The sequence below is a fragment of the Acanthaster planci genome, linkage group LG15 (assembly GCF_054643075.1).
Source record: "Acanthaster planci isolate LZ-2023a linkage group LG15, COTS_SCS, whole genome shotgun sequence".
In the NCBI taxonomy this organism is placed as follows: domain Eukaryota; kingdom Metazoa; phylum Echinodermata; class Asteroidea; order Valvatida; family Acanthasteridae; genus Acanthaster; species Acanthaster planci.
The window spans coordinates 7,712,760-7,734,880 of NC_141791.1; the positions used below are offsets into that span (position 1 = coordinate 7,712,760).

At 43.0% G+C, this 22,121-nt stretch overlaps 1 protein-coding gene across 2 annotated transcripts in view; it reads left to right on the forward strand.

Moving 5' to 3' along the window:
• Positions 1-18,291, forward strand: part of LOC110984626 (snake venom 5'-nucleotidase-like) — a 32,285-nt gene extending 13,994 nt beyond the window's left edge. For both annotated transcript variants that reach the window (XM_022244987.2, XM_022244988.2), the window contains 7 exons: positions 10,016-10,229; positions 11,318-11,506; positions 12,431-12,634; positions 12,905-13,147; positions 13,933-14,088; positions 14,756-14,956; positions 16,508-18,291. In XM_022244987.2, coding sequence (XP_022100679.2) covers positions 10,016-10,229; positions 11,318-11,506; positions 12,431-12,634; positions 12,905-13,147; positions 13,933-14,088; positions 14,756-14,956; positions 16,508-16,698 — 1,398 coding nt within the window. In that variant the 3' untranslated portion in view covers positions 16,699-18,291. The remainder of the gene's footprint in view (positions 1-10,015; positions 10,230-11,317; positions 11,507-12,430; positions 12,635-12,904; positions 13,148-13,932; positions 14,089-14,755; positions 14,957-16,507) is intronic.
• The last annotated feature ends 3,830 nt before the right edge of the window (positions 18,292-22,121 follow it).

Sequence of the window (22,121 nt, forward strand, 5' to 3'; positions counted from 1 at the left end):
CAGCCACCTAAGTATCGAAATAAATAACCCAACTTTCAATAATCGCACCTTCCTAAATGAATTAAACATTTTTCAAGAAAGCACACTCTATTTCAAATAGAATTGAACTTACAGCTAGTTGCTTCTCTTGGCACCTTGAGTCTTCGCCCGTTGCCTGGCCCAAACGTCTCCTCAAACAGTGCCCAAAATTGGCAACAAGATTCACACTGAATCTGCTTGCAACAGCACTCATCAATCATACAGCGGCAACACGCAGCTTATTGTAGCACACAGCAAAATATAGTAGCACGCAGCACACCACCAAGTTTGAATATCAAACTTGAGAAATTCAATCTGGGCGTTGGCCAAAGGCAATAGCTACGCTAGCAGGGCTAATGATGCATTATCTCTAATGTCTGGTGAGACTCCGGCATGAGCAGTTCACCCAAGCTTAAATATACCCTGGCTTAGCAACAATGCACCAACCTAAATCTATTGTTCTGACCCAAATTTGACTAGCTATGGCCCTACTGGAATACTAGATGCACTGAAGTAAAGAATGCTGACCCTAAGGAGTTTAGTGACCAGGTGATGTGAAGCCAGGACTACAGGGTGAGGTTTTAGAGTGTTCACCTCAGACTTGTGTAATTTCTTGAGGCGGCCACAAACTCTTATCAGTTGTGTTGTGTCATCAAATTCGGAAGACAGCTCCAGAAGGCGACTGTTCCGGTGAAGTTCCTTACCATTAGAGAGTGTGGAGACTTCAGCCTTGAAGCTGTCAAGTTGAGCACGGTGGAGAAGCTGGATTTCGGCCTCACGTATTTGATCTGGAGTGAAAGTATCCTCTGTCTTCTCTTCCTCAGAGAAGAGCTGGCCCCCTAGGGTTCTTACTGCATCACTCCGAGTACCGCATCCGACAAAGTCTCGCCCAGTTGCTGCAGAAACCGTCAACCCACAAAAAACATTGGCCTTGAACTCAACGGTCTCTACGGAAGATGTCATGCGGGTCTGTGCAAGGTCTGTGCTGTCACTCTGCCACTCCTCTGGAGCGTCTAGTAACCATGACGGTTCATGGCTCCGTCTGGATCCCGACCCCAACTCCCAGATATGTAACCCGTGTGTGATATCATCCGCTTGGTTGCCTGTGGAACAAACACAATGTCATTCCATACCGTCTGCCAAGGACTGAATCTCTGCAACCCGAGTTCCCACAGACAGCTTAAAGCGGCATGAATCAGATTGAATCCATGTCAGAGCTGTTGTTGAGTCACTCCACATGACTGTATATTTGATTTTGATTGTCAGTGCCTTGAGGACGACTCGGACAAGCTGGGAACAAAGGAGTGCGGCCATTAATTCCAGGCGGGGCATTGACAGAAGGCCCTGTGGGGCCACCCGACATTTGACGATGACAAAACTCAAGTGGATACCTCCTTGATTGTCTACCGAACAAAGAGGCATCACAAAAGTCAGAGGCATCACAAAAGTCATGTAGAGATCTTTCAACACTTGCACTGTCTACCTGCAGTGGCGTGTAGCAGCGTTGGGGACGAACTTCTGGAATCTGATCTAACTTCGAACACCACTCTTCCCACCTGCCTTTGATATCAGGATTAGATACTGGGGCAGCCCAATCCAGCTTGTCCTTCCAGAGGTCTTGAACGATTAGTTGGCCCTAGCGGTGAACAGCGCAATGTCTCCGAGAGCCTCAACTTGCTTGCTAAGACCCTCAGCGCTGTGCGCTTGGTGAGTAGACCCTTATCTGGAGCCTTGGCGGGATGGAAGAGTTCACCAGTGTTACAATCCCAGTGAGGTCCAAGAGCGGGTTCTGGTTCTCCACCTTGCTGATCAGGCCAAAGAGAACGGACCGAGTGGTTTGATCTAGCTTCTGGGGGGAGTTGACCAAGGACAAAATCTTTGGCCTCCTGCTCTGAGTCTCGACTCGCAATTTGGTTGTCCACATACGTTTCTTGTTTGATAGTCTTCAGGACTGCGGGTTTTTGCTGTTGTTGGTCCTTGGCGTCCTTCTGCAGGGCAACTGTAGCACAGCATGGGCTCCATATAGCCCCAAAGAGAAGAACCGTCCACTACATTACAACCCAATTATGAAGACCCTCATCCCACCAAAGAAACTGCAACATACGTTGGTCTTCAGGAGGTAGCTTGACTTTATGAAACATGGCAGTGATGTCACCTGTCACTGCGACACAACCCTGACGAAACTGCAACAGCATCTCCACCAATGATGGACTCAGGGTGAGACCGGCAAGTAACTCGATTCAAATTTCGACCAGAAAACTCGAAGGAATAGGTGGAAAGTCTATCCTTACCACCGCTGTGGAGTACATGGCAAGGGATATACCATCCTCCTTGTTGTTTTGTTGTCAACTTATCTGCTGGGCCGAGAACTTTAATCAAGCCTTTTCCTTCAACTTCTGTATGTTGATCTGACAAAACTCTTTCATTTCTGGACCACGGTCGATCTCTCTCCTGTTGGAGTATGCAAGGGCCTTTACAGCCTGTGGTGTACTTGAGGGTCCTAAGTGACCTGGCTTCCACAACAACAGAGTCTTCGTTCTGTGTATTCAATCTCCCTTAGCCCGTTTGGACTTCTCTTCCAAAGTACGGATAGCCAGTTTTTCGTTTTTGGAGCGAGTTGCATCCTTCTCATTGACGTGAGGTAATTTATCTATTGAAATGAACTTCTCCATCATTAGATGCAGCTTCATTTCGGGTTTAGTGAAAGATGTTAACAGTATGTTTTTACTGGAAGTCGCCTAGCCAGGTTGCTGTGGTCCCTGATTGCCCTGAACAATCGAACTGAACAGAGTTTCGACTGCAACAGGGGAGCTGTTCTTGGGGCCTGTACGAATTTCAGACGGCAGGATTAATTCAATATGACGGCACCAATCAATACCAAAGGACGAGCCTTCCTTGCGGTAAACAAGGATAACCCACGCAAATGTGGCCACCTGGACTGAAGTTTCTCGGCCGAGACAATGTAGTCAATCATTTGCAAATCTGGGGCAGAAAAGGCACAGTTCATTGTTGTATTTCTAGGCAGGATTCCCTGTGGCTGAAAAAGCAAAATTTACACATTTACCATGTCAATCAGTGTCTCCTGTCACTGTCTCAACTTGAAGAGTCTCGTCCTGGCGTTGCAGCTTGCAGCTTCACAAAGTATCATCGTGCGTGCTGCGCACTCATCGAGAACTCCGTAGATGTCAAGCTTTCCAGCTGGACCATACACCATCAGGCGTACAACTTTAATCAAGACGTTTTGACTGTAATCCAATTTTCGATTTGGCCTGACAAGAAATCACATGAAAGAACCCTTATCACTTACCCCTAAACCAAGTTGGACAACATTATGCAAACTTGTGCGATGGTCACTGTTGCACTCCTTATATTTCTTTGGAAACTGACACTCATTGTCATGTCTCTTATCACACCTCTTACAGCGACGGCTGTCTTGAAGCCATTTACCCTCGTCTATAGCAGGAACCTTGGTGAATATCTCGCACGTTTCTAAATAATGGCCTGACTCTTGACCTTACAGTAAAGGCATGTAACCCTTTTGGTGGAGCAGAAGTGTTGCCTACGGTGGACGACTTTCCAGGAGAACTCTTCTCAGCTCCCTTTTCAAAGTGTGATATGGAGGAGGTTGTTCCTTGGTGAACTTTTGTGAGTCAGATGTCTCCTATCTGGATTCTTGCCTGGTTTGAACTTGTTGTCCCTTTCTAGGAGGGTTATTCTGCTGGTCCTGTTTTTCTTCAAGCTTATCGCTCAAGTGCTAAATTTGACCCAGATTTCTTCGCCACATCTTTGACAAGAACTCCTTATGGAGCCTCTCAGGTAACTTCTTGTTGAGTTCAACTGCATATCGATGATGCTTCAACTCCACCTCCAGCTTTGGCTTCTTGGTTGCCTACACAACTGTCACCAACTCGTCTGAGAAATCTCGGAGACCTGCCCGGTCATTGTGAGATAAGGAAAGATCGAGGTTCTAATTGACTAAGCATTCCCTGAACTATCTGGCCAGGACTTGCAAAGGCCTTATCAAACTGTTTGATGGTAGTTGCATATGCATCATCCCCAAGATTTGGTTACGGTTGGTCATTGCTGGTGGTCTTCCTCCCAGGTGAGTCCGTAGGTTGGCGAATTTAGTTACTTTTGGAAGTTGGTGGTCTGGCCGATTCATGATGCAATCCCATCAGGGCCTGAAAGTGACATACTGTTTTGTATCATGCTCCTTTTCAAACTTGGAATATCCAATTTTGGTAGACTGTCCCACATTCGGCAATCATAGCCTAGCACACTGGCCCACACTGGGGCAGGACTCTGCTTCAGGTTGGCTGCAGGAACGGTGGGTATTTCCCCTTCGTTGGAATTTCCGCTGTTTGAAGAACCATTAGAATCACTGTCTGATAGATTGTTATCCTGACCAGAGTTACCTGTGATACTTCCTTCTTTCTCCTTCTCATTGGTGTTGCTGACGTCTTCAGGGAGTTTACCTTCTTTGGAATTCTTTGACCTCCAATTTGCTGTTTGAGTAGGAGTTGGATGGGAATTACTGTGACCAGCATTCACTGGCACACGGACTGCTGAGGGCTGAGTTATCACAGATAATCCGCTAAATGCACATTCTATGGCACAACTGAGTTAGGGACAAAGAAAGGCACACTTGGGTAAAATTTTAGTCGAGTTGACTCAGTTACACAGCTGACACCTGCCGCCCCATCAGAAGTGCGGAGTTGCATTAGACTGGCCGACGGCTGCAATGACTGCAACGGCTGGAACAGTTGCAATGGCTGGAACGGTTGCAATGGCTGCGATGGCTGCAATGAGGGCAACGGCTGCAATGGCTGTGACAGCTGCAATGGTGGCAACGGTTGCAATGGCTGCAATGGCTGAGCAGGCATGGAAATGGCTATTGGACTTGTTTCTGCAACAGAACCTACAGACTTTGCCGGTACAAATGTGTGAAATATTATAATATCCAATCATATGACATATTCTGAACATACTCATCTGGACACTTTAAGTTAATACTTAGCTCTCTCTGTTCTTGTTCAGTCTTATGCTGCAATCCTTCCTTTTCAAGTTGAATTATAGACTGCTGCAAGTTTGAGTCATTTTCAATTGGCCTCTGCTCCGCTTGGAACCAGATTCAATTCTTATGCTTTTTTCAGAAACTCCTGCTCCGCGAAACGCCTTGCTATGTGGGACCTGGTAGAACAGACTGAACCTAGAGTCCTCTGACTGCGTACTGAAGGAGGCCTGGTGGTATTCACGGGTCGTTGGGAGCTTCCAGTTCCATTTCCATGCTGGAGGCTCTTGGGAAGACTGAACTTGGTGTCCTGCACCAAATAGGCAGGATGATGCTTAATTCTGGTTGGACGATTTGCTGCCAGACTGTCTGACATAACAGTAGTCATGGTTGGATCACATGTGACTGGTGATGTGTCAGTTGGTAAAGGTCAGGCCCAAATTCGGCCCTTCCATGCTTGTCAGTGAATGCTGCACAAAATCAGTGTTCAGTGGGTGAAGATAGCCGATCTCTATCAGGCTCGAAGGACCATTTTCTGTCGGAATGTTATTCTGGGCTCTATCCAACTCATACAATCACCATGAACAACGGAAAAGGATTCCATCGTTGATTGCAGATTTATTCTGTCTCAATATCAGCACTGAGTTTGACACCTGGGTTTCTACATACAACAGTGCGTTGATAAATATTGGTTTATCAGCCCCTCCCTCTCAAGTAGCCCTCCCTTGTTAGAGTTGGACGGTAGGCTGCATTGACAAGGAAACGTGAATATCAAAGTGGTGAATTACAGTACTGAGTCCCTGGTAATAATGTAGGAGACTGTGCCTTAGCAAGGGCGACCTCACTGTTTTAATTCTAAATATGAATATGCATATTGTGTAGTTGATCTACATTGTTTCTGGGTTATTTGCATGTTTGTATGTCAAGTAATTGTACTTGGTGACCTTTGAGCTTCCCGCGCACAAGGACTGGTAACCGTTGTACTTGGTAGACCAGGAAAATAAGTCCAAATATTATTTTAGATAACTGACTGAATATATCAAAATTATTGTCATGTACAATAATTACCCCTCGTATTATGTGATATTTTGGTGACGTGTTAATTGAAGCTCACGTTACTTGTACTATAATTTACTTGGAAAGTAACTGTGCGTATGAATACAAACAAAACAGTATAAGAGACGGCCAAAGACTTTGACTGGGTTGGCCGTGGAGTTCGAGTTTTAGAGGGACGCGGAGTGCATGGGTATATTTTGATGTCAGTAGCACCCATTTCCACATCTGTGTAGGCATAGTCCCTTGTCGATTGTGTAGTACAGTCTACACGGAAACCCCCAGTGAGTACATGTACTTCTTGATTTCGTTTGTGATATTGATGTGTTATGATGTTTAAGGACATTGCCGTTCACTTTTATGTATCCTATGTAAGCAACGATACACATGTGTGCTATTGTCTGTGAATGTACTGTACGTGTAAAGTGTGTGTATGTAGATACAGGTTGATCATTGGAAGCTCTCATTATTTTGTTATTTCAGGCAATGGGGGTTCTATATTGAAAGGATGCCTGTGACATTTGCTGGTCACCAATAAATCAAGGCTACAAATATCCTGCTGAGTCTGTCTTGGTCTTTGTGGGTGTATCGTGCCTGTGCTCGTTCCGTTTCACAATGGGACCGGGCCTCCTTGTGGCGTCCCACTACAATAATATATAAAATTCAATCTTCAATGAGATGGGTACATTAACCTGAGACGAGCCCATCATTAAATTGATACTGGGTCACTAGGGTAACCCAGGTGGACTCCCTGGCCGTACTACGATACGGAGGGAGTTCAGGATATAAAGGGTGCAAAATCGGGCGAAAAATTTTCATCTACCTTTTCCAAGGAGCCAATTTCACTTTTGTAACTCCTATGCGTCCTTATCTCCTCAGCTTGTGGGGATGCGAAATTCGACATATCACCACCAAAGACAAAAACGGGAAATAAACTCGGACGTAACGTTGATTCTTGCCATCGTTGTGGACTGTTTTCAGCCGTTCTCCAGTGCAGTTCGTACATCGTGCGCGCGCAACTATTCGGTGTACGTGATTCCACAACATGGTTCTCACCCACGAGTACCGTTGATCTCCATGCCGAGTACACACAACATCGGGCCGGCCATTTGTGCCAGGCAAGCAGCTGCTTCATTTCAGGAAATTTACATCTTATTTTCACTTTTTTTGAAAAAAAAAATTCCTGCCCAAAATATTTGTAAGTGGTAGTTTGTTTACGTTTTGATGCGATATTTGAAAGTTCGAAACAAAGAATTTGAAGTTTACGTGAAGTTTTCAAAAATGGGCTGTGGTGGGGAACGGTGTGAAGGTTTTCCGCAAACGAAATCTTCAAAACGAGAAGGCTCAACAGAGGATTGACAAGTTGCTAAGGACAATTCCATATGGTTCACGAGACTTTAGTCAAATAACCACCGCGCACGGCCAAAGTCGTCAATTCCACACCTCAAATGGGAGTGAAACTACGTGGAATGTACGGTACATCTATGTATGTTTATGGACAGACGGTACCCGAACACATAAATAGAGCACATTATTTTAGACAAAACTTCGGCTTGGGGCTCAGGAGTCCCTAGTATCTAATGTGAATTTATTTTCTAATTATGTTTTCTTTATCTTGTTTCTCATTATTCGTTCATGTGTCACAAGATTAAATAACAAAATAAAATTGTACCACAATCACAGAATACAGAAATGTGTTACACAATATACAGTGCTTTTCATCACAGAAAGAAATCACTACACTGTTGTGTTCAAACTCACAAGCCTTAATCCTTAATGTTGGAGTCCCCTTATCATGTACAAAATGTAGCTACCTATTAACTTGTTAATATTAATAACTCAAAATATAAAGGCAGGTAAGTCTCATAATAAATTGACAAGCTTCAACCCTTCCAACTCCACCGTCATTACAACAACCATATTAAAGATAGGTGTAAACATCTAAATGCTTAAATGTAATACGGTGTTTTTGTGGGGAAATAACCCCTACCCAGAGGAAATCCAGAGCCCTCGGAAGAGAAACTAACAGAGGGCGGTCGTTGGGAAGGTGGTGGGATATTTTCGTTGCAAGGGTGCAGTGTCCCAATTCAAGGAAAATTCTCCGCCAGGCCGAGGCGCAGAAAAAGTACCCCCAGAGATTGTTTCGAAAAGAGGGGTCTGTTTGGGCCAGGAAATGGTGGAATTGTGTCAGTATGGCCCAGAATCATCTCTGTAGATTCAGGGGCACCCATCTGGGGGCAAAGCAGACAAAAATGGGATTGAAAATTAGTCAGAAGAGCCCCAGGAAGGTGAGGGATGTCATTTGAAAAATGGCCGCTGGGAGGGCTTGGCAACATTCACTTTTTGGGGGGTGAGTTTGTTTTGGGCGGATAATTAAAAAATTCATTGGTTAACCTACTAAAAATTGAAAATCAAATGAAATCTGAAGGACCAAACAACACATTGATTTTTGTTTGAGAGGCCTCAGGGACTTCAGTTGCCTGCCATGGGGCTCCAAACTTGGTTGATTTTACACTTTTTTCAATGGAGCTTGAATTAGTTCAGTGCACCCTGAAAGGCTGCATGTAATGGCGAACGTGCTGCTGTCACTAGCACTGCACTGAACTCATCGCCTGTCGTGCATTGTTAATGAACAAAACTTTCCACCAACCATGTACTCGCTCATCGCACATCGACAGGCATGGCATGAGACTCACCGGCCGATGATTGTGCGCCAGCGCCTCGCGTTGCTTGAATATTTAGGGATCGTCGCAAGTTTTGTTTACCAACTGACGTTGCTATGTAAACACTGCTGTGTTTCATAAAGAAAAAAAAAATAGTCGGTCTCTGGTCAGCGCGGGCTTCGATTTTGAACGCGCGCGTCAGTTTTTTTCCCATTTTCTTTCCTCCACATTTTAAAAGCAGCTTCCTCTATTTTGGCACCGCGAATAGACTGATTCCCGACCACAAGTGCGTCGCAATTTGTTCAAGGAACCAGACTAATTCGTAAGTAGCTCGTACCCGGTGATAGATCCGTACGACTGCTTAATGTTGATGTTGAACATAAACAGTAGACCATGGGTAGGTTACAAAGTTGCAGCCAACTGATCGACATCAATGGCGGCATGACGTATGAAGTACTACTATTAGCCTTTGCACTTTGATTAAATATGCCACTCATTTCTGTGTCCGTTGCCAGTCTTAAAAGCCACCCCCCAAAAAAACCGCATTGCCGCATCAATTCTGGAACTGACCAGAGACCAAATCTCTTTTTTTTTTGGCCTGAAGCAGATTAAACTTGCGCTTAATCTTTATATGACACACACAAGGTTGAGCTGGGTAACGCGATCTTGGTGCGGCTGACGAACGAACGCTTTGACCAAGGCTACGGATTTCCTGCCTTGAGGAGCTAGGAAATGTAGCATTGAGATCACATTTATGGTCTTTACTCACTCAAGCGCCCAATTTCAAGTGTTCTAATAGGCCTCAGGCACCAGTGTTTGGAATGCCCTACTCTTCCTAAGTCATTGTGAGCACAGATCTCACACGGCGCTGGAGAGTAGCAGTTCATGTTCTTATTTCATATTGATGTTCAGATATACTGGGCTTGAGCTTGTTTGCAGTGTTCCCAAAATAAAAACAAAATCAATATAGGCAGACGCTGAAACTTTTACAAGCATTTCCTGTTTGCACATGAGTTGTTTCTGGCGTGAGTGGGTGATCTGACATTGAGGTACATTGCCTAATACCTTGCTTATTCGATAACCTGGTCCTGAGCTGAACAAAATTATGTCAATTATTTCTTTATCAAGAAATATGTCTCTTACTACAAAATTACATCGTTAACCCCCAAAAGTAATTCATTACAAACATGGTGAATGACATTGAAATTGATACCCGTTTTACCGTCTTGTAAACTTTGGAATATAGCCAACGTGTCGGTATTTTTTCCAGGCACTTGGGAACCATGAGTTTGATAATGGCCCGGAAGGACTGAGTAAGTTCTTAGAGGATGTCCATTTCCCGGTACTGAGCTCCAATATCAACGCCAGCTTGGAACCGTCCATCAATGGCTTGTTTAACAAGAGTACAATCATCACTGTTGGAGACCAGAAAATTGGTGTTGTTGGATATACGTACATGCGTACCCCAGAAATTTCCACCACTGGTGAGTACGATGTTGCCAAAAGGCATGGAGCACATTGGCATCATTTCACTGAGAGACTTTGCGCTCAACTCATGAGCATCATTATCTCATATGACAGCATTTTTGGATAATTTTAGTCCGAAAGATGCGAAATGTCAGGTAGGTTATGTTTAACGATGGAAATAAAAATGTGGCTTTTGGATACATATTCTCATTGTCAGTACTTGATCATAAAGGGAATAAGGGTAGCCAGGCTGGCCTTACGTTTAAGGCCAAAACAGACTTCAGTTTTTGGTCAGGGGCTAGCTTCAAAAGTGGTGCGACGACGTAGCTTTTTTTATGGCTCTCATTTTTTCCCCTAGAAATGATACACGCACATATGCTTGTACATACGCACGGCGCCCCCAACACCGAAATAGATAGACTGGCCCCCTCACTGTTTACTGTTGAAAAGCGTTTCCAGCTTGTAGATGTACGCAGGGCATAAGATCGCCCCATTTGCCTGGTTCCCATATGTAAATAGGTAGTACAGAAATGTCGTCTGAAAAAGAGTGCCCGACTAATTGTATGGGGCCTAGAGGGACTCCTTTACTTTACATATAACTTAACTGTACCCCATTTAAAATACTTTAAAATCACGCAGGAGCAGGATTCCAGTCGATCTAACAGGTTTGGCAGCTTTTAGACATCGTATTGTACCAAAGAAAAACGTTTTTATTTTGCCAACGCGCAGTTCTACGGTGACGCGGGTACTGGCCAGAAACCGGTGACTTTGTTTGGCCTAAAACAAGAAAGAATTAATTCTACAAATAAGTACGGCGGCTTTCTTATCACTGTGTGTCCTTAGGCCGTATTCATGTATGTTGTAACTTCGGTTTAAGATCTTTTTATCAAAATGCCCCACCTCAACTTCCAACTTCAAGTACTGCGTCGAAAAATGTGTGTCCAAAGTTCAGAAAAGTACCCGTTTAATTTGAAGCTCTTAGATTTCTGAAGAATTATGTCCTTATTTTTTACCGGATTTTCATAAATGTATTATTTATATTTTTACACTCGCTAGGCCTACGTGTATTTTCAGGGAAGCTAAAATCCGCTACATGTACTTTCAGGGAAGCTAAAATTCACTGATGAAGTTAAAGCGATCCAGGTCGAGGTTGAGAGACTGCGTGCAGAGTATGGTATCAACAAAATAATCGCTGTGGGCCATTCTGGGTATGATGTGGACTTAACGATCGCTAAGAAGGTTCAAGGGCTGGATGTCGTGGTGGGAGGTCACACTAATACCTTTCTGTACACTGGTGAGTATATACACGGTACCATCATTCTTCGTTCCTTATGATGCATTTTCACTCTGGAAGAGTATATGAATTTAGCGTCAGTACCAATTTGAGGAATCGTTCTTGCTTCACCAAGCCATGATACAACCGTCGACTTGTCTACACTGTCATGTTGGGAGTTTATTAATTTGTTTTGATTAGGGTTCCTAACTTACACTTTGAAGTTGTAAAGAGGTGTTCCACCGACTGTCCAGGTTTCTTGATGAGAGTCGAACGCAGGCGAACTACTTTTATACTTACCCGGGTATGGTGTTTTATAGCCACCAAAATTACATCGCGTCGTATCGTCACACCGTCTTGTCGTGTTGTGACATCGTGTCGCCGCCCGTCGGATCGTGCTGTCGTGCCTTGCTGTTTCTAAACGGGCTGGTGATTATTACACCCAATATAGGGCTTATGTCACAAGTCCTTGAAAACACTCTGCGTGCATGGGGCTTACAAGATGTGATTATGAGACTGTATCTACTGGTGTGGAGCTTAACTCCGTTTGTAAGGGTGTCCCCTATTTCTACCAGTAATGAGCTGAGTAAGAGCTCGATGTGACGGCCTGACGCGACGACACGATGCAACAGGTCGACGGCACAACGCGATGGATCGACGGCACGACATGATGGCACGACGTAACGGCACGACGCAATGGCACATTGCGACGGCACGACGCGACGGCACAACAGCATGACGTAATGCATTAATCACCATAAAAGTAATGAGAAAGGAGACGACGCCAAGATAAGACGGCACGACGCCCGATGGAGCCGTCGTAGCGCCGCGTCGGGGCGACGGAACGATGCGACACAGTTCTGTCTTCTATAGAACACCATACATGGGTGTGTTGTGAAAACAGTTTTTAATGTCGCAGTGTTAAGCCAGCTGAAATAATTGCAGGTACTGCGCCCTCAACAGAGCAGCCTGAAGGTGAGTACCCGACACTTGTCCACCCAGACAACGATCCTACTGCTAACGTGTTGGTAGTACAGGATTACACCCTTGCCAAATATCTCGGGCGCCTCGATGTCACGTTTGACGAGGACGGTAAAGTAACAGAATGGAGTGGTAATCCAATACTCCTGGACAAAACCGTAACACAAGGTAAGTATCTAAAATCTTCCATGGTTAAATTGGTTACTCGTTAATAGATCATCCTTTCATATTTCATTGTTTTTTCGGCTGGTTTGTCACTTGTTTACCCTCCTTAAGTTGTTTGAGTTTTTCAGTTACAGTTGCAAAGCAAAGATAAGTTTCAAACAAGTGCCATTAGAAAGAGACTAAATTCCTACCAAAGAAGAATCCGCTTTATCGCTCGAACTAATTTTTTATCAGCCATTTAAATGGAGTGTTACATTTTACGTTCTACGTCAGACGCCAAGGTTCTTGAGGACATAGAAGTGTGGGCAGAATCAGTGCGAAACTACTCCAACGTTTATCTCGGTAGCTCTCACGTATTCCTTAACGGGAGCTGTCGGTTGGACGAATGCAACCTTGGTAATTTCATCACAGACGCCTACGTAAGACAGGAAGTAAAGTTCCCAGATGAACTGCGGTGGAATGACGTCAGTATTGCGATCGTAAATGGCGGGAGCATCCGGACTTCATTATATCAAGGTAAAATTATTCTATTCTTTATAATGAGAGTTGCGGGCCTGCATTAAATCATTGTAGAGCGCTATGCATCCCTCGGGATTTCACAACGTCATATCCCACACCACAGCGGTCAACAATTGTTTTGTCATACCCCTGTCTTAAGGAATTTATCCATAGAAACAAGCTGAACAATTTCAGAAGATGATGGGTCTACTGTAAAACTGTACAGCTAAAGTACTTAAACGATATCGTTTGCAAAGGCACCACCCCTCCCGTTCGTTAATTGCGTAAACGCTTATGTGAAACTAGTGCAGGTACCAGTGAGTACATTTATATAGTCTGGTTAACGGTCCCCGAATTGCCTTATACACTGCGGGGTCAGGAACGAGTCTGTTACACGAGCGCAATTATTGATCGAATTCCCTGATGGCCTATGCAGAAAACGTATACTGGGTACTACGCAAAAAGGACCTCAAATGTTCGTTCTGGACTTTCCTCAAGCTGGTTTGTTTCGCACGCGTACGCGTGTGCTTGCACGTACCGTTGGTAGAATGAGATGTCTCACGGTGAGTGTGACATGCGGATATGTCGCCCTGTCATGTGATGAATTGACAGCGGTCAACAATTGTTAAATATCACTCTGTTTGTAACCATGGATCGACCAATCAGAACTGAAAATTAAAGCTTGCCCGAAGATAACAACTGACAGCTATTTGTACACATTGTGAACATGCATTGTCCATGGCGCACAACAAGTGTAATCAAACTCACTCTAGAAAATTTTGGTATATATTTTTATTTCAAAGGTGATTTGACTGTCGGCGACATCCTAACAGTCTTACCATTCGGCAACACAATTGACACCATAACGATTAAAGGTGTTTATTTGCTGGAAGCTCTGGAGAATTCTGTGGCTGAATACGACCCCGTGGTGAGACCAGGAAGGTTCTTGCAGTTTTCAGGTACGAAAATTGAATTCACAAGTTTCGTGCATTTATAGCCTTGAGGGCAATGCAACGATGCCACAGGTTGATATCAGTTGACTGCCATATGTATCTCAATTTCAGCACAAATAATCCGTTTTGTTTCCGACTGTCACGTCTTCCTACAATTCCTCTTAACTTATAACAACGTCAGGGATCTTAACTGGGTTGGGTGTGGTCTGTGTGGCTATACATTTAATTTGATTTGGAGGAATTAAGCAAGTTAGTCCTCCTAGTAATTAGTATTACGGATCAAACTTCTCGAGTCAAATGTAATGAGTGGTGTATTTGCAAAGATACCATAATTTCATTGTCCTACAATAGTAACATCAAGTTTCTTAAAGTTGATTCGGACGAAATTATGTTTGTCAAAGGGTGAAAGTCGCATAGCCAGCTGCAGTAGGTGCTTCTAACAACATAAGCCTTTCACCAATCCTTGACAAGTCTTGTAGGAATCAGGCTTATGTTTAGCGATGATTTAATTCATTAGCTGAATAAGTTAATTTTGGTTTGATATATGTACAATTATAGAGCTGTACCGTTATTGTTTGATGTGGGACTCCTCTGTTGGGTGTTATTAAAACGTTTAGACGTCATACCAGTCGGGATTATTGCTATACTCGAACTTTTTCCTTGTTTGTTGCAGGGATGATAGTGAGTTATGACCTGTCGAAACCCCCTGGGAGGCGGGTTGTTAAGGCTGAGGTTCGTTGTACAGAATGTGAAGTGCCAGAATTCGTACCTCTTGACCCGGACAAGGTGTACAAGATTGTCCTGCCATCGTTTCTTGTCAGTGGTGGGGATGGCTACTCCATGATACGGGATAACGTCATCGAACATAACTATGGTGAGACTTTCTGGAAAGTTGTGAGCGTGGCAAATTGCACTTGTGTTGCGATCTAGTTCATCACATCCGAGTCCATGTTTCTCAGTCCAAGTTAAGGCGACACCCCAATTCGTTGCTTTCCGTTTTTTTTTGAGGACATGTTCAGTCGATGTATTAATCATGTAAACTGAGTGCATGTAAGAGTCTGAAAAATACACAGGAACGTTGACTCGAGTGCTGCAGCACCCCTTTAGTGACATAACTGGGGGGGGGTCGACAGCTGGGGATCGATCCCAGCTTGAGGAGGTCCATGCCATCTCAAGATGTGCGCGCACCTTTAAAGGTTTACTCGTATATACGCATCAAAGAGGGCGCTGTCTACTTGTAGCAGGCTAAGTACCGTTTACTTAAGTTTGCCGGCGACCGCTACATGTCCACCGTTTAAAAGTAACAATAGTTATTACTGATTCCGCATAGCAAGAGTTTTGTGGGACTTCCTGTCATTATTCTGCATGTACCTTTATTTAACTTTTCTGACTGAGATGAAACTAGTCAAATAATGACGGCCACAGATTATATTTCATGTACCTTTCGCTGGTTATTAATTCTTTGTGGCTGAAACACGGCACATTGGGTTTACGCGCGTCAAGACATCGCGCGTGCGTAATTTCTAAAGTATCTAGTTCGTGACTTCGTCGTACACGCGAACGCACCACTGATTGCAAGCTCCTATCCGCTCCAAGAGGAACAAAAGGGTACATGTTTGATTTGAAAATAATGGTCCTTTGGTCGGAACTCACCGCCTAGGAGCGCAAGTTTATGCGCGTTTGGCGCGGGCCACGCTGAGTACTCTCCACTAATATATGCTGGAACATAGTATATGCATGGCCTTGGAGTGTGCATTAAACGCGTGCAGAAACGTGATTGGAAAAGTTCTCACCAGTCTGTCTTTCTTTCGCCGGCGAGGGTGGATTGGATGAACACTGAAACAGCGCGTTAACTCCTGGTTCTGTAGTTCAACTTGTAACACTACGTGCAGTGGGCGTGGTTAAAACTGTAGTGATGTCACACGAACTGCATATACATTGTAGTTCCCAATCTTGAACTCCACTCAATGTGACTGACTGGTTTCAGAGAGTCCTCATGGATTAAAACCCACAAATCGTTCATATTTTAAATATTTAGGACGGAGGGGTGTTACAAAAACACATTATCATCTGGCATTATTTGATCGTTTTTATTTAAAAACAATTATCGATTCGAATATTTGGAGTGAGCTTCAAGTGCTGTTAGAAATTTTGCGAGGAATTTTTGCAACTTTAACCAGACCATGCACTAGCTCCAAGATTCCTTTTCTATTTCCACATTAAATTTCATAATTGTACAAATAATTGAAACTGTTTTTCTGTGTCTAAAGTACTTAAAGTCTTTTTTCTTTCAACTAAACCTGCATTTATATTAGCTCTCGGGCAACTTCTCAACCAGAACAGTGATTATGATCAAGGAAGAAGTTTGTCGTGCTTAAACACTTGCAAATGATGCACTGTTACAAGTCCATATACTTCTTTATAGGTAACTTGGATTCCAGCGTTGTGAGTGAATACATAGAGATGATGACCCCACTGACACCAGGTCTGGAACGAAGAATCCTATTCGTCGACTCATCAGAAAAGCCTTGTAAGGGAGCAGCTAGTGAGAATCGACCTCTTTTAGCTGTCCGGTTTTTGTTGGGTGCTTTTCTGATTTTCTTTTCCATCTTGTAGTTTGAAAACTAGACTTGTTTCAGGAAAACATCTGACTTGTATACTTGAACATCGCTCTCTCTCAGAATATTTAAGCAGTTAGTGTAGTGTTATTGTAAAAGAGTTTATAGTGGCGTACTACGAAGGTACATTCCCTCCCCCAGTGGAAGTCTGCGCCCCTATATATCCCCTGTCTCCAGTCAGAAATTTCAAAATACCTGTATACATAGCTTATGTACAAGCCACCTTTAATTTGCCAGGAGTGTCCGCTTGAAGAAAATTTATACACTCCTTCGTGCAACCTCATAAATTTCACTGGTGATTATGGGTTTTGTATTATTTATTGTGGAATGTTCAAGACAGAAGTTCAAGTTTCGTTATGTCTGTCTGTCTGTCTGTTTTCATTAGTATAGTAGGCGTATAAAGTGCCAATAAGCAATGCAACTCCAACCTCGTAAAGGCAGCAGATTAAAATGTGGTGCACTTGTGACTTTATTTTAATAAACTTGTAGATACGTATATTTCCAAAGGCCAATTTATAAATTAAAAACAACATTTCTCAAGTGTCAGTCTGATAACTAAGATTTGTGATAAAACATGACGTATATCAGGACAAGCTAATTTATGTTATTTGGCGAGCTTTGAGAAATTAGAAGCAGCCGTAATGATGTGCCAGTGCATTCGTACGCAGGTGGTATTTCTCTTGAGAAGGCACCCATGAATCCATTTCTAAGCGTTTATTATCTTCAGTGGCGTAAATTTGTGCCGGAAATCGGGGGGATGGGCGTTGGTTAAGGTGTGGGGGGATGACTTGCCTGGCCATAAAAATATGAAAGGGGTAGAGACACTATACTCTATATAGAGGGTCGATGTTTATGATATTGATGTACGTACGTCTGTAATGTGTATTCAGAATGATATATTTATGGCTCCTTTTAATTTTTTTCCCTTTTGGAGTGATATTGAATGCCTTTTAGTCGTTGGAAATCTAAACAATTCTTCACAATCCGATTTGAGATTTTGCTCACCACGAATATGGGGGAATTATTCCATAGCCTATTTCCAATATATGATGCTCAGTGCATGTGGGCTGTCACGCATGTGGCCTTGAACTTTGAATGACCGTCACAACAAAACCATATGTCTGATTATGTTCAAACGTCACCTTTTTGAGGAAAAGGTAGGTGTTCAGTTTTTTAAAGACACATTTTAGAGGAGAAAAACAACCAAAAAAGCCTTTTCTATGGTATCAAAACAAATAAGGGTCTTCAAGTCGGAGGAAAGAACACACACACAAAAAAAGAAAAAAGCGGTATCCCTTACCACTAACGTTAGTAGCTGACGACGGGGGACTTCTGTAGGACAGTGGGGCAATTTATTGTTTTTAACACTTAGGGCCAGAGGTGGAAGCAAGTCACAAGTCAAGTCAAAAGTCATTAGGTCCAGTCACGAGTGAAGTCGCAAGTCAAAGCTGAAATTTACTAGTCAAGTCACAAGTCATAAAATAGCGACCGAGTCCAAGTCACATGACTCGAGTCAGCAACTCTGCTTAGGGCCTATGTCGGTAAATTGTTGGTAGTCGGATCCGAAATAAACTTCTCATAATAAAAACAATATTTTATTTAATTTCCAGTTTGAATCATTAAGGTCAGCGGATTCGAGCAACAACTAAAAAACTCGCCTTAGGAGTGTCTGACATGCATGCCAAGTTTCAAATATTGAGGGTGGCACAGCTGAGTTCTTGCCCACCCCCCCGCGCGAAATGGGCCACACCACTGCTCTTTGGGAGTTAAAATATAATGTTAAGTGAGAAATGTAAAAACTTCAGTTCGCATTGTGTTCAAACAATACATGCTTCACAGCTCGTCGCAACACAGTTTCACTTTTGTGGAAAACTACCCCACAAGATCGCCAGAAATGATTAAGACTTTGATGCTATAGTTCGACAAGTTTTGTACCAATGTCTCATTGCCATACCACCCCATGGGCACAGACTATCAGAATACCAGTGCTAGCTGTGCCAAAATTAGCTCAGATTTGGTGATTCCCAGTTCCAAGGGTGAGCACAGCTTTATTCAGACAATGTTCTTAGGGCTAATCTAAAGAGGAATACGTACTGCAGAGACCCGGGTATCGGACTTCGAGGAAGAAGGTTGTGGGGGTGCAGACTGGCAGCAATACGGGCGTGATTACATGGGCATCGGGCACCAATCCAATGATGCTTTGTGGAGATAATCTTGGTTACTAAGACAACTGCTGTGTCGTTCTTTCCAGTGGAATTTGCCACAGCAGTCAAATAGAGGGATCCCAATACGACGCTTTTAGCGTCGATCTGCGCACTTCCGCGTTTGAAAACGAGGCTGTATATGTCAGCTTCAATTCTTATTACGATCAGAAATTGAAAGTAAGGAGCCAAGACACAAAATACATAAAGCTATGTTAAATTCAGACTTTTCAGGCTGAAAATGTTTGTGGAAGAGTTTTCAGGATGACTCGACACGTAAAATCCAAAGAAAAATAACGACAATTGACCGCCAGCTAATGTACCTGCGAAGGTCGTGTGTCTTGTACAGTGGGCGTGGTTTGAAGTGAAGTGGCGTCACACTTACGAACCGGATACTCCATGTACTGTGTGGACTCCGCGGGCGCGTGCGAGGAAGTTCAACACAGAGAGCCTCGGTTTCGATGAAGATATGCGCAATGAAGATATGCGCAGACGGCGCTAATGTGAAATCCCTCTACGCTATGTATATTTTAACACAATTTAACACATATACATAGGAACGACCTTCAGAAGGGAGATACTGAACTGAACAGGGATATACATGTAAATGTATTGTATGATGCTAAACCACCTTTTATTTTCCATCAACAAACGTCATCCTGAAATGGTTCAAAGTAGCTAATGTTACAAAAGCAAATAAGCACCTTGTTACAAAATTGTACAACTTCGGCTGATGTTACTCAGTCTGAAATGGACACACTGCACAGTAAAGAAAGAATGAATGCCTCATGTTTTAAGTTTAAAAGTCCCTCAGAAATTTAAAAAAAAAATAAAAAGTATAGAACCAAAACAGCTTTCTTTTAGAATTTGAATTAAGTGCATTCACTCGCAAGATAAGTCGTTTATACCTTCATTGGACAGGGCAAAACAGTCGCGTTACGTAATCAAGTTGAAAATATCTCCGCAACGCAACGTGAGCTTCAGATGAAATTTACGGTATATACGTAGAAAGTACTGTAAGCTTTAACTGACACCTTATCAACAATTTTGACCATTGCTATTGGAGAAAATGAATGTGATGTTGACTGTGAACCTCATCCAAGAACTCCCGACCAAGGCCAACTGGCACGCAGCCTCCTTCAATCTCGGACTGAACAATGGCTTGAATACCGTTTGTTATCAGTTACATAATACTGATATAACGCTGATGCAATGCACGTGAAATGGACAATTCCTGCAGCATTACAATGAACGACAGATTAAGTTGAATCAGTCTCGTATATATATTTTTGTGTTAGAAATGGTTAACTGTTATGATTCAATCCTACGTAATGTGCTGTAATAATTTAACCGGCATGCAGAATGAAATACACGACATCGAATTTTCTCACTGAATGCATTCGAGTGTTTTTTCTTATTTTGCTGTTGCTCTCCTGAGCTGTTCTTGGTATGGCGTAGAGGCAACGTACTAATTAATGCGTAGCAGGGAAAACAAGGGCGTAACCTGTTTTCCAGGAAAAAAAGTATCTTGATCAATACGCAACTCAAACTCTGCTTAGGTGAAATAAAACGGTTTGCAGATTTCCTCTCTACATTGGTACAACCTTGTAATGCCAGTTCTAGTAGGGTTATTTTCCGAATTTCAAAATCGCGTGAACCATGCTTTGGGTTAAATGTAATGTCAAGGTTCAGGTACATTTGAAAAACTAAACTCCGGAACAGTAAAGACAAAATTAAGTCAATACACTGGCCAATATCTTCCAAACAGGTTCGCATATTTATGTGAAACCCGGTACCAATGCACCAATGTGCATGATTTTCTGACGTATAGCTATAACGTTATCAGGTATGAAACACAAAGAAGGCCGTGGCCAAAACACTTGCATGTGAATTGAAATAACAACCGAGACTATAGTGGCTATATCTACGTATATACTACCTACAGGACAGGAAATTTCAACTTGGACACGGCCTGATGGGTTGTATGAAGAAAACTTGCATTCACCAACAGCTTTGAGCCTTTACTCGTATTTGTATAAATAACTACAAGGCAAATGATTTTACTAGAATGCATTTACTGAAAGTAAAATTATTTACCTTTTTTTATTTTTTAAGCTTTTGCAAGACGATCATCATTTTTCTTCTGTTGTATGAATGAAAAGGAGTAAATGCTTCCAAACTAGACTATTTGCTAGTACGTTTTGAGGACTTGATTAAGGCAACCTTTAGAAGGAGAAGCAAAGTACTAATGTACAAAATGGCAGCGTTCATGAACGTCATTCGAAAGGAAAAGGTACATGTTGTGGCTACCGTGGGCATTAATCAAACAAATATGTCTTATACACGTATAATTTATACAATGCCTTTAATTCTCATTTAAATCAGTTCACCTTGTCTATGGAGTTCGATATATAACAGAGGATTGCAGACGTTTACACCGTCACAAACTTGGCAGAGTTCACAATGTTCACGAAATGGATCGATCGGAATCCTGCAAATAACTCACATTCACAGCAACCTGGATCGTACAAATAGTTGCCACAGTCTGACATTATCAACAAGTCCAATGTATGTTCGCAACTCCTTCCAATTTTGATGAGAATTGAGGCAAAAACGACAAGAGATACAACGGTGAAAAACGAATATCAACTCCCACGAAGCGCCAAAAACTCGAGCCCTAATCGCCCATAATCCTTTGCGTGGCCATGCCTAATGCAAATGTCATGCACATTTCATGCAAATTAGTGTGGGCAAGGTAAACAATCAAAGGTGGGGCGGAAGGTCCAAGGTAAACTAGTGTAAGCCTGGAACATATAAGGAAGAGATCTTGGAAACTACACATGTCTTTTGGAGGGAGTGCCCATTCTGATACTCAGTCACAGCTGCAAGCACTAGCTTACAAGAACGTTTTTGTCTGGTAAAAGACTACATGCACTCACAGAACTACCTGCCTGTATCGACCCGTCAGCAGACTATTCACGTTGCATCTTCAGTTTGTCTTCGCGACAAAATCTGTCCCGGCAGAGGTCTGAAAATCCATCATTTCAAACCCGAAATAACGTTTATGGTGCCACTGCAGCCTACTTTCGAGATCGCAAGCCTACAGTACAAGGGTCGACGTTGATCGTACGCTCTTTCCAACCGATTATGTGTGGACGCCAAAAAGTGTGTTTATTATTTTCAAAAAACATTATCGTACAGTCCAATTTAGTCAACCCAT